Here is a 17065-nt window from a genome sequence, read left to right as displayed (position 1 = left end):
TTTGTTGATCAGTTAGAGTTGTCTGTGCAATAGTGAATAAAACTATTTTTCCCATTGTAGCAATCTTAACTAAAACTCTTGGAGTTGCAGCTTATCAGCTTACACTGGGTTTTGCTCAGGTTCTGTAATTTTCATTTTCCTACAAGAGACTTAAATTTTGCCTTTTCTAAAGTTTACCACCAAACTCAGTATTTTGGCATTTTGCTCTGTTTGGGTTCAAAGAGGATGGGGTCTGATGGAGTAGCTGAATGGGCATAGAAATAACACTGTGTCCTGTCTGATAAATTGCTGCAATATGTATCTGGTACTTAGCCATAAGAAGCAAATCTTACCCAGAAACTGTTCCCAGTGGCACCTTGATTTACATGAACCTTGTTTAAATCTTAAAGCAAAATTTATTCTGGCAAGGGACCCAAAGCACAGAGCATGTTCAGTATCTGAGGGGAGGAGTGAAAAAGGAGCAGGTTTTCACTGTGCAGGACACACAGCCTTTCCTTTTTCTGTGCCCTTTCTCCCTCGTTGTATAATGATGTTCATTCAGTACAATTTCATGAGCAGAAGATTCTTTATAATTTTGCTTATGGTGATCACTGTTCGTTTCTCTTTCCATCTTTTTATTTGTCATATTAGGTCTTTGAGCAGAAAACACGTAGTGTTTCTAGTTTTTACTTTCCCTTTTGGCAGCATGAATTGCAGGCATTGGGCTTCTTCCCTGGAGAATTTAGCCATTCCCTTCCTTGGCATAGAGCCTCTTCGGGTACTTCTTCCACCTTTTAATGCTTTTGAATGTTCTTATTCCTTTGGAGAATATCAGATATTGGTTCCTCTTTTAGGCACAGAAACAGGAAGACCTTTTGTGACTTAGTTCCTTGTCATGTGTCTTTATATAAGACGCTTTGTTTTATGAAACCTATACACTTCAGACTTCTCAGTTGATTCATAACAGCATTTATCTTTGGACGTGGCACCCTCTTGACTTTTTACTGGAGTGTCACACAGGAGGTGGACATGCTGATGCCACATTTTCTCATGTATAACCCCCCCAATAAATAAAGCACATACTTTGTTTTGAGAAAGCAGAGTGTCAAAAAAAAGATTTTTCCAGGATCATAGCTAATCGTGTGCGACACAGAGTAAGTCCTCGTGGGAAAACGTGTCCAGGAAGTGTGGCACCAGGAAGTTCCTGGGGTCAGCTGTCTCGCCCAGACTGTCTGCTGTGATGCCACACTTCATGGACAGTGCTCTCAGGAGGACTTACTCCGTCATACAAGTTTAAAGCTCTGGACCCTTGCAAGGGCAGTAGCAAGATTTTTAGTCCTTCGCTGTATGTAGTGCTTTGTATGAGTTCCCATAAATAAAGTGTTGTTTCCACATCAGAAGCCTCATCAAGGTGCTAACAGCTCAACTTCTGCTTCAGACCTAACTACAGTGCTCAGCAAGTAGCTATGGCTGTGGAAGGGTTAACCCATCTTGGCAACTGCATGGCATGTATATTTTCTCCAGGCTTTTGCTTTTTCAGCAAAGAAAACGGGTTCACTGCTTAAAGTACGCACCCCAATTTTGTGGCAGGGAGATGCAGTTGTACGTGAGAATATAGTGTTTATGAGATTGAGGTTCTACATTAGTAAGCCTTTTTTACAGCAGAGAATGTAATTTTCTGTTTTGAATTCTATGCAGATTTATGGAGCTAGAGAAAACCCATTAGTGTTTCATATTATTTATTTAAACCTCCAGACATCTTATTTAATTTTATATAATTATCACAAGGGGGGTAAAGTAGGGATGAGCACTTTGAGTCTGCTTTGTCCTTCTGCTTTGTCATAATATAACTGAGTAATCTGATGCAATAATTTGCTTTGAGAATATCCGCAGCACCAATAAAGGCTTAAGTGATCATTTTGATTAGACAGAAGGAAATAAAACAAGACCTCTAATAAGTGCCAGCAAGAACAGAAAATAGGAAAATACGTCTGCAAATAAACATTTCTTTCTAAGTATTTTATTATGCAAATGAGCTTTGCTTCTCAGCTACAACTCTGGAGGGTAGTTAGCATATATTTATTCAGAATGTATCTCATTGTTAATCAGACTTTGGCTTTTTTAATTAGTCAGTTTTTTTAAAGTTTCAGATGGAGCAGTGTATAAATATTGAGTCTTGAAAGGTTATTTTTTTAAACTTGCTGTGAAGAGATTAAGGTTTTTCTGTGGGACAGGCAATATTTGTAAGGGTTGTTTCCAACAAAGATGATGCTTTTAAGACGAGATGAAAAGAAAGAAGTGGAATTTATACCCCAATTCAAATAGATGCCAATTGTTTAGGTGTCAAATGGCCCATATGAACTTAATTAAGTGGTAAAAGCTTTAGGTGTGTAAAGTTCTGATTCCACATATTCCCAGAACTGCTGCCATCTCAGCTGAGTTGAGCATTTAGGGCACCTATACACGATGGACTTCTGCTCCATGCATGCTAATTAGCACGTTGAGCATGTTAAATTAGCACACTCCAGTGGCCTCCACGTCACGTGTATTCAGTATCCCTGCATTTCAAAATGGCAGCAGGGGCACTTTAATTAAAGCTTGTTGAACGAGCGTTAGTTAAAGCGTACCCACCAACATTTTGAAGCACAGGACGCTGAATATATGTGTTGCCACAGGGGCTTTAATTGGAGCAGTTCTCAGAGCCACTTTAATTAAAGCACCCCTCCACCCTTGAGCACGTGTATAGACGACCTTAGACACCAGTCTGCTGTGCAAAGTTACTGAGGATTCATAGCTATGCACATAATATAAATCTTAAATATCACGTGGACATCAAATTCAGCCTAAGTGTAGAGGGGGGCAAAATGCCTATTTGAGAAATAGCCTCCCATCTTTGGTGTTTCCTGTTCCCTGGACTAGGTGTCTTTCACTCAGCACGGCGTGTATCAGTGCTTGTTGCCTTCCCAGTTAAAATACAGGAAACTTATGTGCCTAATTTAGGGCAGTGGATTGTATTTCTGGGGCCAGGTGCCTCACCTTGGAGTGCAAAAAACAGTCAGTGCTGCCTTGCTTAAGTCCCTTTGTTTATCTCACCTTTACTGTTGCAAGTGCAGGTATATGTAGTTTTATCACAGGAAAAAGGGGATATCCTGAAACTACAGACTGCATGCATTTGTTTTATTCAAATATTAGTCAGATGCATGCATTTGACCCACATTGCCATTATAAATAGTCTTGGCTGATTGTGATTTATAGTAGGTTAAAAAAACCATTCAGACAGAAATGTAACTTCCAGGTACATGTAGTCCTTTCATCAGGTTCCTCTATTAAGATGCGTGTAATAGAAGGGATAGTCTTTTGATTCTTTAGTTACCCTGATGTACAATGTTCCTAGATTTTGGTATCTCTAATTGTACCTCACTATTTATCATTTGACAGATTCTCATTTACAATAAGCTAATTTTGCTCCACTCTGTAAGATCAAAGGAGTATTAAAGTAAGTTTAAATTACTTTAAGGATCACTGTAAAGCTTCTCTGTCATTCCAAAACATAGTAAAAGGGGACGTGACATAATCAAGATGAATTATCTTAATATCTGCATACAGAAATCAGAATACATGAATATGGAACTAAAATACAGCTAATGAACTTTAACCATTTTACCAGTCATCTTTACTGTACCTCCAAATGCTATCCCTCCATCTGTTATCCTTTCCTGAATCGCATGCTTTTTTTGAGCGTTTTAAGCTTATTGGACTGGTCATTATTTTGTGTTTAGTTAAGTGTCATGTCCATCTAAATCATCATAGCAATGTTACAATACTGTTCCTTAGGGAGCTTGAGTGGGGGGGGGAAAAGTGGTATTAGAGATGCATAATTTGTGTGATTTCTACTACTAGCAAGTGAATTGCCCAAGAATAACCAGAGAAGTGACGGCAGCACTGCTGTCCTATAAAAGCGTCTGGCTGCATGGCCATAAAGCCAGCGAAACTAGGGGCCTGCTTATCCCTAGCTCATCATAAAAATAAAACCAGTTAATTTTGACAGCTGCATCCTTCCCATGGCCCCCTGTTCTGTTTAATTTCCAGTATCCATGGATCTTCTTGGTTGTGGGTTGGTGAGGGAGAAAGGAGAGTGGAAGTGGTGTTCTTCCTGTAGGAGACCTGGTTTTCTGACATATACTAGACTGAGATATTCATAGAATCATAGACAATTAGGGTTGGAAGGGACCTTAGGAGATCATAGTTCAACCCCCTGCTCAAAACTGGACTACCCCCAACTAGATCATCCCAGCCAAAGCTTTGTCTAGCCAGGTCTTAAAAATCTCCAAGGATGGAGAGTCCACGACCTTTCTGGGTAACTTGTTCCAGTGTTTCCCTACTCTCCTAGTGAGAGAGTTTTTCCTAATCTCTAACCTAAACTTAACTTGCTATGACCATTGCTCCTTGTTCTGTCATCTGCCACCACTGAGAACAGTCCAGCTCCATCCTCTTTGGAGCAACCCTTCAGGTAGCTGAAAGCTGCTATTAAATCTACTTTATTCTGTCTGGAGAGTCTACTCCTCTCCAGACAGAATAAAGCGCCGTTTCCTCAGTCTCTCCTTCTAAGTCATGTCCCTCTCTACAGACATCACATCCTCCAATACAGGAGCAAGGTCAAGAACCATCTCATCCCCTCCTTCACCTCGCTCCTTCAGCCACAACTTTGTACCAAATCAAACCTCTTGACTTCTGAATACGATAAAATCTCCCAGGATTTTATTAAGAGACTGGCAGCAGTTGTGCATGTCAAAGCAGTGTAGGAAAAGCTAAGCAAACTACCGGATCTTCTACAAAACATGATACCAGGTCATTTGGTGATCCAAAAAATCAGATTGTGAGACTGTCAAGTTCTTAGTGCTGACTTCAAGCCATGCAAATAAATAGTATCAGCTCTTGGCTTCTAGGTTTGAACCAATCTCCTATCACATGGGATTGGCATCTTAAGTGATCATCACATCAACAAAGTGAGTTCTCAACAAAATCAGAAGAAAAAGAGCATTTGAACATCCTTGCTCTCTTCAGTTGGAAGTTACATTTCAGAATCAAGTCTGGAGATGAGAATTACAAATTAATATTCTGAGGTATCAAGATATGACTGAGTAAAGTAGTGTGCCATGTGGTGTTTAGTTAGTAAAGTGCTAATACCTATACAGATGACTTCATGTTCAAACTTATCTTAGCAAGCAGTCACTTAGTCTTGAAGGTTTCTTTTTAGATGCAGGTTTCATTTTCTTCGGATACAGTTTGTCAAGTCTCTAGTTATGGGAGGTGTAGTTCCTTTGTGGTATTCTTAGTGATCTTGTTTGGGCATCCCAGATGAACAATAGATTTACCATTCAAAGGCCACAATTTGTTAGGTTAAAATTAACAGAGTTAAGATTCTTACCCCTGGGGGGTCTTCCATCCATCTCTCTTCCCTTATCTCCCGACCCTTCTCTCCTCAGAAGGCACTTCGTAGGTATGGGGCAACCTGTCTACCATCACTATAGTCCACCAAAGGCTCTGGTGGAGTAGTCAGACACTGTCTAAAAGGAAACTCTTTCCATCAGTTGCCACATCCCTTCCTCTGGCAGGCAGCAGATTTATTTTCTTTGCTGTAATCCAGTTCTTAGAGACCTGAGTGATTACATCAGAAGGATCAAGTCCAGAATTGTATAGCTAGCAATTATTATTTCTTCCCTAAATCCAAAGGAGTAGCATGCTGCCAATAAATGCTTGCAGAGATCCATCCTAGAAAATCAGCATTGCCAATACCAAGTCCTTCCTTTTGGAATTACCTAGGGACCTGCATTTCCCATGTATGCATGCATGCAGTCACACAGCCAAGCTGCTTTTTATGTTCAGCACTGGTCCCCCATACGTAGGTCCCAGTGAGATTCTCAAGCCAGCTGTTCCCGCACCTGGGGCATCTGGTCGTGTCAGCATTCGCAGAATGCACCTCCAGATTGGACCTTGCATGAAAAAGAGCTGGAGCTGACACTTGGGGGTTGAGTGGTGTGTGCATGTCTGTTCTGCTGCAGCTGTCAGCTCAGTGGCCAGAGCCCTCACCTGGTGTGTGGGAGAGCCAGATTAAAGTCCCTGTTCCAAATCAGGAGGATGAGAATTTGAAAATGTTTTTCCCCTCTCTCTCTTTCAATGAAATACTCTAACTGTTGTCTTTATTGGGTATACTTATAACCGTCAGTCCCTGAGAAAGGGTTGACCTTCTCTTCCTTTTCATAGATGTTAGGGCTGGAAGGGACCTCGAAGATCATCAAGTCCAGCCCCCTGCCCCAGGGGCAAGAAGTCAGCTAGGGTCAAAAGATCCCAGCAAAATAAGCATCGAAGTGTTTCTTGAATAAGTCCAGAGTAGGTGCCTGCATCACTTCTGGAGGGGGTTTATTCCAGGTCTTGGGGGCTTGGATAGTAAATACAGTTTTTCTTATGTCCAGCCTAAAACAGTCTTGGAGGAGTTTATGACCATTGGTCCTTGTTTTTCCTTGGGGTGCTATGGTGAACAGATGTTTCCCCCAGATCCTGATGTACACCCCTTATATAAGCTGCCACCAATTCCCCCTGAGCCTGCACTTTTCCAGACTGAAGAGTCCTATGGCTCTCAGCCTCTCTTCATAAGGCCTATTCTCTTGCCTTCGGATCACGCATGTGGCCCTCCTCTGGACTCTCTCAAGCTTCTCGACATCCTTCTTGAATTGTGGAGCCCAGAATTGGATGCAGTACTCCAGCTGTGGCCTCACCAAGACCGAGTACAGCGGGAGGATGACATCCTGAGATTTACTTAGTATCATAGTACTTAGGGTCAAAAGGGACCTAAACAGATCATCAGGTCTGACCCCCTCTCCCAGGCAGGAAGGGGTGCCAGGATCATATCATCCCAGCCAGATATCTGTCCAGCCTCCTCTTGCAGACCCCCAAGGTAGGAGAGAGCACCACCTCCCTTGGGAGCCTATTCCAGAGTCTGGCAGCCCTACCTGTAAAGTACTGTCTCCTAATGTCCAGCCTGAACGTCTCTTTAACAATTTGTGGCCATTATTCCTCGTAGCTCTGGTGGTACCCAGGGGAACAGAGCCTCCCCCAATTCCCACTGGTCCCCCCGGTGAGTTTGTAATTGGCCACTAGATCCCCTCTCAGCCTTCTCTTGTGGAGGTTGAATAGGTTCAGGCCCTTTAGCCTCTCTTCGTAGGGCCTGCCCAGCTGCCCCTTGACCATGTGAGTGGCCCTCTTCTTGACCCTCTCAATGCTAGCCACGTTCCTCTTGAAGTGCAGCGCCCAGAACTGGACACAGTACTCCAACTGTGGCCTGACCAATGCTGCAGAGAGGGCAAGGATCACCTCCCTGGACCTGCTCATGATGCATCTGTAGATGCACGACAAGGTGTGGTTAGCCTTACTGACCGCTTCCTCACATTGGCAGCTCATGCTCATCCTGGAGTCAAAAAAGATTCCAAGATCCCTTTCTGCCACCGTGTTGACAAGAAGGTGTTCCCCAGCCTATAGATGCATTGCAGGTTCCTTCTTCCCAGATGTAGCACCTTGCACTTGCCTGCATTGAATTCCATTGAGAAGTATCTAGCTTCATTTTTTTTTTCTGGGTTTCATCCAATTAATCCTCTTAGAGACCCCCTCAGGTATTCATAGGCTGCTGTTCCCTCTTAAACTTCACTCCTAAGTCTGAACAATACAACAAACATTTTTGGGCTAGACTTTCAGAAAGTGGCATCTGCTTTGTACCTGCAGTTTGACTAAGGTACAAATGAAAGACTTGGGTATCTGAATGACTAAATTACTCCTGGAGTTATGTACACTTGCAGATGGCAGGCACAGAAAGGGAGTCCCAGTGAAGACTGGAGTGAAAACCGGGCCTCTTTCCTCTGTGTGTTTGTGTCTGGGGGGGAAGGGTCTGGGATGGAGGGTTAATGTTAAATGAGAATGGTCACAAAGGAAAAGAGATTACCTCTTATTTAGCCTGATGTTCTTGAGCTTTCCCTGGAAGAGGTCAAAGTTGCTCCCATTGAGGCTGGCTTCTGTTTAGAAATACAGTTGTATTATCTCAACAATCAGTCTACAACCCCAAAGAATAAAGCAAGCTAGCTAATAGCGGCATTAAGCCTACTTCCTGCACGTGTGACAATCCTGCAGGCCCAAATGGTTTTAGTGGCCATAAACAATAGGATGTCTGCCTTTTAACACTGTGGTAGGAAGTATGGTGGAGTTTAAAGCCTCATTATGGATTCGTCCAAAAGCTTGTAACACATTTGGGCTGTTTGTGTGAGTTTAGCTACTTTTATAGGTTTGCTAGGTGGGTTTTTTGCAAAGCTGTTTACAGACATAGTGACATGACAATTATTTTGATGTTGCAGTGCAAAGTTTCAAAAGTATTTGGCATGGTAACTTTAAAATACGTACGCTCAGCAAACCAGGACTCTTTGATTTTGAAATAAAATTGAGGATTTGATGTTTTGTTCTCCACATAGCAGGTTTACGGGAGCACACAGCACATAAGTGATTTTTGTTTGTTTTCAGGTCCCACAAATTAATAGATTGCTGCCTCCCATTCCCAGTGATGCCCCAGCATTCCTTATGTTGGTGACGTCACAGGTCTGCAGCACTCTGCTGGGGCATGGAGCCAGCCTGTAGAAGGTCAGGTTTGGCAAAGTTCTGTGTTTTTGTCTTTTTTTTTTTTTTTTAATGCTGCTTTTGGGATTTAAAATCCTTTGGGAGTTAAAATCTTAAAAATATGGCATGACACAGCTTTGTAGGTTTTCTCACGGAAAAAAAAAGAGTTTGATCCTCCTAAGCTGACCTTATGCTCCAGAAAGATTCCTTTGTGGCTTTGCTCTCAACAAAGGGATGATACAGGCATTGTTTGGCACGGAAGCCAGCCATCTGTTGTTTTATAGGCATTTAGTGCGTTGGCTTTGCAATTAGTTCGTTTTTAAAAATCTGTTCAGATTGGATTTGTAACGTGTTTTTATTTTGCCAGCATCTAGAGAATGTTGCAGGCAGGAACATGGCCTGTTGTTACACTGTGCTGTACAAATGCACTAAAAGAGACAGTCTGATCTTTAAAGAGATTATGATTTAAATATACAAGACAGAAGATAGAGAAGAAGGGAATGTAATACATACCTTTTTAGGCTGAATTTTCAAAGGGGTTTAAGGGTACTAGACACTAAATTCACATTAGCAAAGTGCCTGATTTCATGAGCCCCTTTTGAAAATACATATAATGTCAAAGTTGTAGATTGCTACGGCTATATAATAATGTCAAAGTGGTGGATTACTTTTAAAATCAGATAGCACTTTTAATATGGTAGTGGTGAATCTTTTTAATTTAAACATTTAAATGTAATCCTGTTTTATCACACACACGATTTGAAAAAAATGAACTATCTGTTTAATTATTAGTTTACTTTAATCATTTTCTGATACTTATTTTTTAATGGAGGCCTAGATTCAAAGAAGATCATTCCTTCAGTTATATCTCGTCTATTTTGATGCAATATAAGCATTTTAAGAAGTCATTCACCACTTTGTTTTCCTGTTTTCTTTGCTTGTTTTCCTGTTTTCTTGTTGCTTGTTTTCTTATTTAGAAGAGACTTAACTCTTTGCTAAATACGGAGAAATTCTTATATCCTACTACAAAAGGAAAGAAATGTTCAGAGAGTGTTTAAGAGTTAGCAGATATAAAATGGCACTTTTTAGTTATTACTGCAGTGCTCTGGTTAAGCTCCAGGATGTACTTTCACTCTAAAGCTGCAGTCATCTGTAACTTCTTAAACATTAACCTTTCGGAAAATGAACACGGTTATGCTTGGTATCTCTCCAAAAGTGTAATATTTTAAATTTGGGGGAGGGGGAATAATCAATGTAGTTTTGGTCAGGCAGGCTGCATCTTTGCTCAGATTCTCTTTGCCAAAGAAGAATTTAAAAAAAATGGCAAATGACCCTGGTGGTGTGTGGCTTTTGTATTTCCTAAATGGTATATTTGTAATTTTGAATGTGGATGTTTAAATCAAAATTAAATAAGTTTTTAATCGAAGTTCCTTATTTGAAGAAGTTGATTCAAAACAAGTTACTCATAACAATACATTTAGCCAAGTAAAGCTCGTCTAGTTCTGATGCCTATATATATTTGATAGTCACTGATGGCATGGATTTCTCTAGTCTAGTAAATGAAGTGACTGCATCTTGTCTCCCAGCTTTATAAATCTTGTAAATAGTTTGAAAATTTTGGATCAGAATGAACATAGTTCAGCATAACTTCTCAACAAGAATTCTCTAATCTTTTCACTGGACAATACTTTTAATACGAGGAGTCTAATAAATGAATGATGTGAAAGTCATTCAGGTGCACCCACAAATAAATACATAACTATAGAAATTGCAGTAGTTTGCAAAAAAACAGGGCCACAGTTGGTTGCTTGAAAACATTTGGCCTACTTGACTTAATATACGTGATAATCAGGGATCTGGGTTTTCTATTTCACACAGAAAAATGGGGGGAAAAGCACGTGGTTTCCTTTTTACCCAAGAGAAAGCACAGATTTTCCAGTTTTGCAAAGAGCTCTCCGCAGGCTGGCAGATTTCCAGCCTGCAAGGGGCTGGAGGGAGCAGGAGGAGGGCGGTCTGGTGGGGGGAGACATGTGCATGTTCATGAATGTGGCCCCAGGCAGCCTGGAGAGCAGCTCCCACAGGTAAGTCTGTGGGGGGAAGAGTGGTGGATTGAAGCCCCCATAGGGAGGGGAGGGGGAGGGAGTTAGGCAGGGGTAGGGCTGCTGCCCATCCGGGTGGTGCATGGAGCTTGGAACCCGGGGCTGGAATGTGTGCCTGCAGGGCCTGGGCAGGGAGCAGGACGAGGCAGAACGGCTGGCTCTCTGCTGCTGCACAAACTCCTGGGTGGGGGGCATGTGCCCCCCCAGATTTGTGCATGGGGTGGGGCCTCTGTGGCCCAGCAGGCAGGACCCATCATGGCAGGGCAGAGTAGGGACGGGCAGGGAAGCTTCTTGCTGCTGCAAGCCCCACGCTACCCTGGCGAACTGCCCCCTGCCCACCCGGCAGTGCAGAGTTGTGCCCCTTGCTGCTGCCAGGTGTGGATGGGGGCATCTCACCAGGGCAGTTCAGGGGTTGCAGTGCCGAGGACCTTTCCTACCTGGTCCTGCTCTGCCCTGCTGCGATGGTCCCACCCACTGGGATGTCGAGGCCCCAGAAGAGGGCAGCAGGGTGGGGAGCCTGAGCTCGTAGCAGGCAGCCTGCCCCTGCCCCCCATGGGCTCCACTCTGGCTGTGCTACCTATTGGGAAAGGGGAGCTCTGCGCTCTGTTCTGCTGCAGAGCCACTGGCTCCCATGGGTGGCAGCTGGGGCACGGGCGCTGCTGCAGGGGACTGCAGACCCAGGTCTCTGGCCCTGTGGCTCTGGCAGCTGGGGACCCCCCTGGGAGGGCAGGGGGCTGTGGGTTGGGGGCGAGGGTCACCAACAGGGCTGGGAGGCTGTGGGTGGGGAGTGAGGGGCCTGGACCTGCGTCCTGATGAGTGAAAGGGGCAGAAGGAGCTCTGATTTTCTATTATAAAAAGAAAACAAGATCAAATACCAAATGGTATAGGTATTTGGAATTTATTTTATTATAGTGATTGAAGCACTGGTAGGCTTTAAAATGTGAAATATATCAGTAAAACATTGTGTTCAGCTGATACACATATAAAATATATTGGCTTTTCATTTTAATTGCAAATGTTGTGGGTTTTATCAGAGAATGTGATTTTTAAACCAAGAAAACTAAGCTCCCTGTTGATAATTATTGAAGCTTTTTTGATTTAGGTTCTGTTAAAGATTATTTGAAACTTTTCAGTTGCTACTGTTTTAGGTAGTCTTAAGTAGTCATATGCTGTGAAATAAAAAGTTGTTAATTGTGGGCTAAACTACTTATGTACTGAAGCATATTTGACAGTAGGATTTGTCAACATCACTAAGAATAATTAAATCTCATCTGAATATGAGTGAGAGGGGAAATGTCAAACTTTGTTTATAACAGTTTCTTAAATTTTCTCCCCAGGAAAAATACGAATGTGCTTGTAAACGAGAGAGCATTAAAATTGTGACACCTGACTGGGTACTAGACTCTATATCTGATAAAGCTAAAAAAGAAGAGATACCCTATCATCCTCGTCTAATTGTATACGAGGAGGAAGAGGAGGAGGAAGAGGAGGAGGAAGAGGAAGAAGCAGAAAATGAAGAACGAGATTCCCCAAATGAAGCTAGTACAGATGAAAAATTATCAAGCCCAGCATCTTCTCGAGAAGCCTCGCCTTTGGGTGACCGAGCTTTTTCACCCAAATCTGTTAGTGCTGATAAAACAAAAGGGGAACTGATGTTTGATGATTCTTCAGATTCCTCTCCAGAAAAGCAAGAAAGGAATTTGAACTGGACACCAGCTGAAGTTCCACAGACATCTACAGCAAAGCGCAGATTGCCTCAGGGCAAGGACTCTGGGTTAATTAATTTATGTGCCAATGTTCCTCCAGTACCAGGCAATATTTTACCACCAGAAATCAGAGGTAATATAATGGCTTCAGTACAAGGGACTCAAAGCTCTGAACGACCAGAAATGATGGCTACGTGGAGTCCAGCCGCACGGACATTAAGAAATATTACTAATAGTGCTGATATTCAGCAGATTAATAGACCATCAAATGTAGCACATGTAAGTGTTGAATTTTTAACTTATAAAATATTGTGCATTTTATTAGGAGCTAACTCTTCTAAGAATGTTCTTTCCTTTTGAAACCCACAAAATGTAAAGTGCTCCCAAGTTCCATATAGATTGCAGATAGATTTAAACGTATCCCCAGATAGACACTTATTTTTTCTCTTGAAAAACCAAAAACAGTGGATTGATGGAATATATGAATTAATGATGTTAAAACAGAATTTAACTCTGATCTTTGATACCTAGGTTCTTTTTATTTATTTCCCTTCAGCTTGTTCTTATTTATGTTTAATTATGTACTGTCTGTGCTATGAATCAATTTTTGCGCTTCTGCCAGACTTCAGATTATTTAGCCAAGAGAGTTGCACCATACTTCATGAACTTGAAACCTTCTGCCCAGCTGTAATATATTTCCAATTTTGCATTTGTAGTATTTTGTACCACTAGGTATTTGTTAAATTGTGTGGTACACTGAAGGTACAATTGCAAAAGCCATAAGTTGCAGCTGGTTCTGTCATGTGCCACCCATTTACTTATATTAGCTATACAAAGCTGTTTTCTCAGCATGTGACGTGGAAGGCTTTGCTGTCAGATCACATCAATTTCTGTGCTCCAGGAGACTTGATTAATCAGGTCCAATGTGCTGGATTTTCAGCACATTGGAGCAGGCTCCCCGCACGTCTGTAGGAGCTCATGCTATTAGATTTCATCAAATTAGGGGTTATTTAGTCCAGCTCCTCGTGCAAATGCAGGATGTGCTATTTGTAAACTGCTAGATCTCAGTCCAGCCTCTTAAAAACTTTCAGTGAAGGAGATTTCATGGGCAGCTAGTTTCATTCTATTGTTCTTATGGTTAGGAAGCTTTTTCTGTGCTTTAGTTTTAAGTCTGCTTTGCTGCATGTTAAACCCTCTGTTTCATATTCAGCCCTTGTAGCAAAGACCAGTTTTCCCCCTCCTCTTTCTGCAGGCGTTCAGATTTGACAGCTTCTGCCAGGACTCCCCCCTTAATCATCTTGGCCATGTCCAGATGACCGTGGCCGTGCAGTATGTGATGCCACAAACACATCGGTGGCACCAAATACCACACATTTAGATATTCTCCAAGCTGCAATGGCACATTGCCCATGCATGTTCTGCTCCATTTTTTTTGATCCATGACAGGTTTTTTTTGACCCCTTGCTATCCAGGGGTCAAAAAACCCACAAAAAAAAGCAGAGCCAGGCCGCCCAGAGCCATGCCCTGGTTGCTGGCCAAGCTCCACGCAGCAGAGTTGCCACTGCTGCAGCCCCGGGAGGACCCCAGGTAAGGCTGCTGGGGCTATCTCAGTGGTGGCCCCAGCCTCCCCTCCCCTACCTGGGGTGACTTGCTGCACACAAAAGCACATATGACCCAGGCCTTCCCTGGGGGGGATGAGTAGTGGTGGTGCAAGGTGCACTGCTGCTGCTTGCCCCCAGGGAAGCAAACGTCCATGCTCATTTGGACATGGCCCTTTTCTCCAAACTTAAATGTACCTAGTTCCCCCAGGCTTTACCTCTTATGGTTTGCTTTCCAGTCCCTTTATCATCTTTGTTACTTGCCTCTGGATCATCTCCATTTTCTCTATATCCTCAAAACGCAGATTCCAAAACTAGAAATAGTACTCCAACAGAGGCCTAACCAGCCCTAACTGGTACTATCACCTCTGGTGTCTTGCATGCAGTAATTCTGCTAATGCAGCCCTAAGTTGCAGTTGCATTTCAATATACATTTCAGAATTGCAAAATTGCGTTTCAGTGATGCATGTGGAAAAATGAATAGCTAGAATGCCATGCTGCCACATTTTTTTTGTATTTATAGACAGGTACATTTTATTCAGATGATTATAACTAGTGCACTTCAGGCAGTAGGAGCTTTCGGATTTTGGTTTTTGAGTGCCTATGTCACATTTTCAGAAAAATGATTTAAGTTTCAAATCCCTTTTGTGAATGTAACTCTTAAGTGAAACGTTAAGTATCATGGAGAATTGCAAAATGCATGCTCAGCTCCTGGCTGACATTCAAGGTGCATTATTTCTCAAAGTACCTAAGTTTCTTCCAGTGGGATCACTCCTGGGTTGTTCAGTGCCCTAGTTCGTGCCCAGCTCCCATCAAGATCCAAACCAGGTGTTCTTTAACTGTGATGCCTGGTCCAGTAGCCATTCTCCAGACCCACCTATCAGGTCAGCCTTACACAAATGACCGCTGGACTTCTGCACTCGACTGAGTGCATGATTATGTTGAGTAGCTCTGCAGTTAGGATGCTTACCAAAGAGGTCAGAGACCTAGTCTCAGATTCTCGCTGTGCCTGATTTGGATTGGGGATTTGAAGCCAGGGTTCCTGCATCCTGGAGCGAGTCCTTATTACATTAAGCCATTTCGGGTTCCTGATCTGAATCTCTCATTCGATCTCTCCTGCTATAGTTGTTTCAGTTTGTATAAATAACATTCATAGAGCCTTAGAAGGCAGTTAACTTTTGGTCTTTTATTGGGCTTTTACTTGCATTACAAGAGACCTGTTTTGAAGTTTCCAGTCTCCCTAATACAGAGCTGGGATTTGAAAACAGTTCTCCCATAGCTCCAGAAAGTGCTTAAACCCTCAAGAAGAGATGGGTCTTTCCTCTCTTATGTGAGAGGGGCGGGGGCGACTTGGCCTGTATGTGCAACTCCAGGTAAAGATTTACCCCTGAGAATCCCAGGTCACATCCATTTCTACGCTACCCACCGTCTACCTGAGGTGCCTCTCAGCTCAGCCAGCTAACATGAAGCCAGTTAATGTACGGGAAGCTGAAAGGTGAGAATTTTGCTGGAGCAGCAATTGTCTGGTGGGTGAGCTATGATGATGAGCTTTGCTCCCAGGTTCCCTTGTAGAGTCAGCCCTGGGATGACTCTGGAAGATTTTACCCCTTAAAATTTTGCATGTTGTGTCCTGCAGAGTATGTGATGTTTTGGACTTGGGACAGAGACCAATAGTCAAATCTCAGCCTACTAGATTAATTCCAGTGCTATACTGTGTGCAGTGGATTTCTTTATTTATGTACCTTTTATATTCAGGTAGTGTTCAGAGGCCACAATGGGGTTAGGTTGCCTTTTTGCTGGGTACTGACCAGTATACACTAATAAGTTCCTGCCTGAAAAAAATGATGGGAAACAACTGCAAAGGGAAGACTAGAGTAATGAAGCTATTTTGCATAATTATTTATAATTAATGCTACCCCATCATGAGAGTCTAGGGCATCTAATGGGCTTTACTGCAGGGGAAGACAGGACCATGTTTAATAATCTTCCATATCATTCGAAAGCAAAACCAGGTGGACTGAAAAATGGATTGAACATGCTAACCTCCGTTAGGTTTATCTGTAAAGACAAATAAGACATGTACTAAGTGTGGAGAAATCACCCCCCAGTCTGTGTCTCTGCTGTAAGCAGGCAGCCCCTGCCCCCATCTGTTTGATTTATCACTGAGCTGTGACCTGGGCTGGAGACATTCCTGCGGCAGGGGGAACTTGTTCTCCCGTCCTGTGTAACCTTAAACCTTCACCTGAGGTTGGTGATGTTATTTCAAACTGACCAACCGGCATCGGCCGTGGTTTGAAGATACTGGTTTGGGGTAGAAATTAGTGACCAGGTCACGATGGGTATATAAGGTCCTTATTCGTAGAAGGAGAAGGGAAGACATGTTTTGGGGACTCAGCCAGGAAGCCATGCTGCCTGTAGAGCAGGCTCAATCAGCCCCTGGATGGAATTGTGAGTAATTTACCTGAAATGTAGTTAGGAATTCAGAATCTAGAGTTTTAGTTGCTTGTCAAAAGGCTACCACGCCGTTTGTTTGCTCTGGGATTTTCTTTTAATACTTCTCTAACTTGTACCCCTCCCCAAGCCTACCCTCTTTACCCAATAAAGTTAGCAAACCTTGCGGTACATGCTTGAGAGGGATTGGGCAGGCCTTTTTGCTCCCTTGACTCAGCTGGCTAAGGGAGGCTACTTTCTAGGCTTCAGGTAAATAGAAGCACCCCAAAGTCTGCAGGGCCTATGTATCCCGGGCAGCGTAGGGCCCAGACAGAGACCTGACTCCGGGTGGTGGCAGCAGTTACCCCAAGCTTGCAGGTGTGCTCCAGGAAGGGGGATGGCCAGAAGTTGGTGCTCCCAGAGAGGCATCTGAAGCTTGGTTTTTGGCAGGGTGCAGTGAAATAGGTGTCTCTGCTCAGGAGTCCCCCTGTTGGCCTGCCACACTAAGTATACGGGCCGTTGAATACAGTAGTGGCTTTTCTTCTAGCAAGGCATAGTTCCCATTGGTAGGTGGGAGCTGTTACGATTCCTAGCCCTA

The 17065-nt window shown here is 43.0% G+C and overlaps 1 protein-coding gene across 2 annotated transcripts in view; it reads left to right on the top strand.

Annotated features, from left to right (window-relative positions):
- The window catches only part of PAXIP1 (PAX interacting protein 1), a 64546-nt gene that overhangs the window by 19129 nt on the left and 28352 nt on the right, over positions 1-17065 (top strand). For both annotated transcript variants that reach the window (XR_002100135.1, XM_019530518.1), the window contains exon 6: positions 12071-12718. Coding sequence is in view for 1 of the 2 variants with exons in the window: in XM_019530518.1 (XP_019386063.1) it covers positions 12071-12718 (648 nt within the window). In the remaining variant the exon portion in view is untranslated. The remainder of the gene's footprint in view (positions 1-12070; positions 12719-17065) is intronic.

The sequence above is a fragment of the Crocodylus porosus genome, unplaced genomic scaffold, assembly GCF_001723895.1.
Source record: "Crocodylus porosus isolate Cpor-Errol unplaced genomic scaffold, CroPor_comp1, whole genome shotgun sequence".
Taxonomy (NCBI): domain Eukaryota; kingdom Metazoa; phylum Chordata; order Crocodylia; family Crocodylidae; genus Crocodylus; species Crocodylus porosus.
Note: the sequence above shows the minus strand (reverse complement) of the source record. Positions and strands in the feature narration are given on the sequence as shown.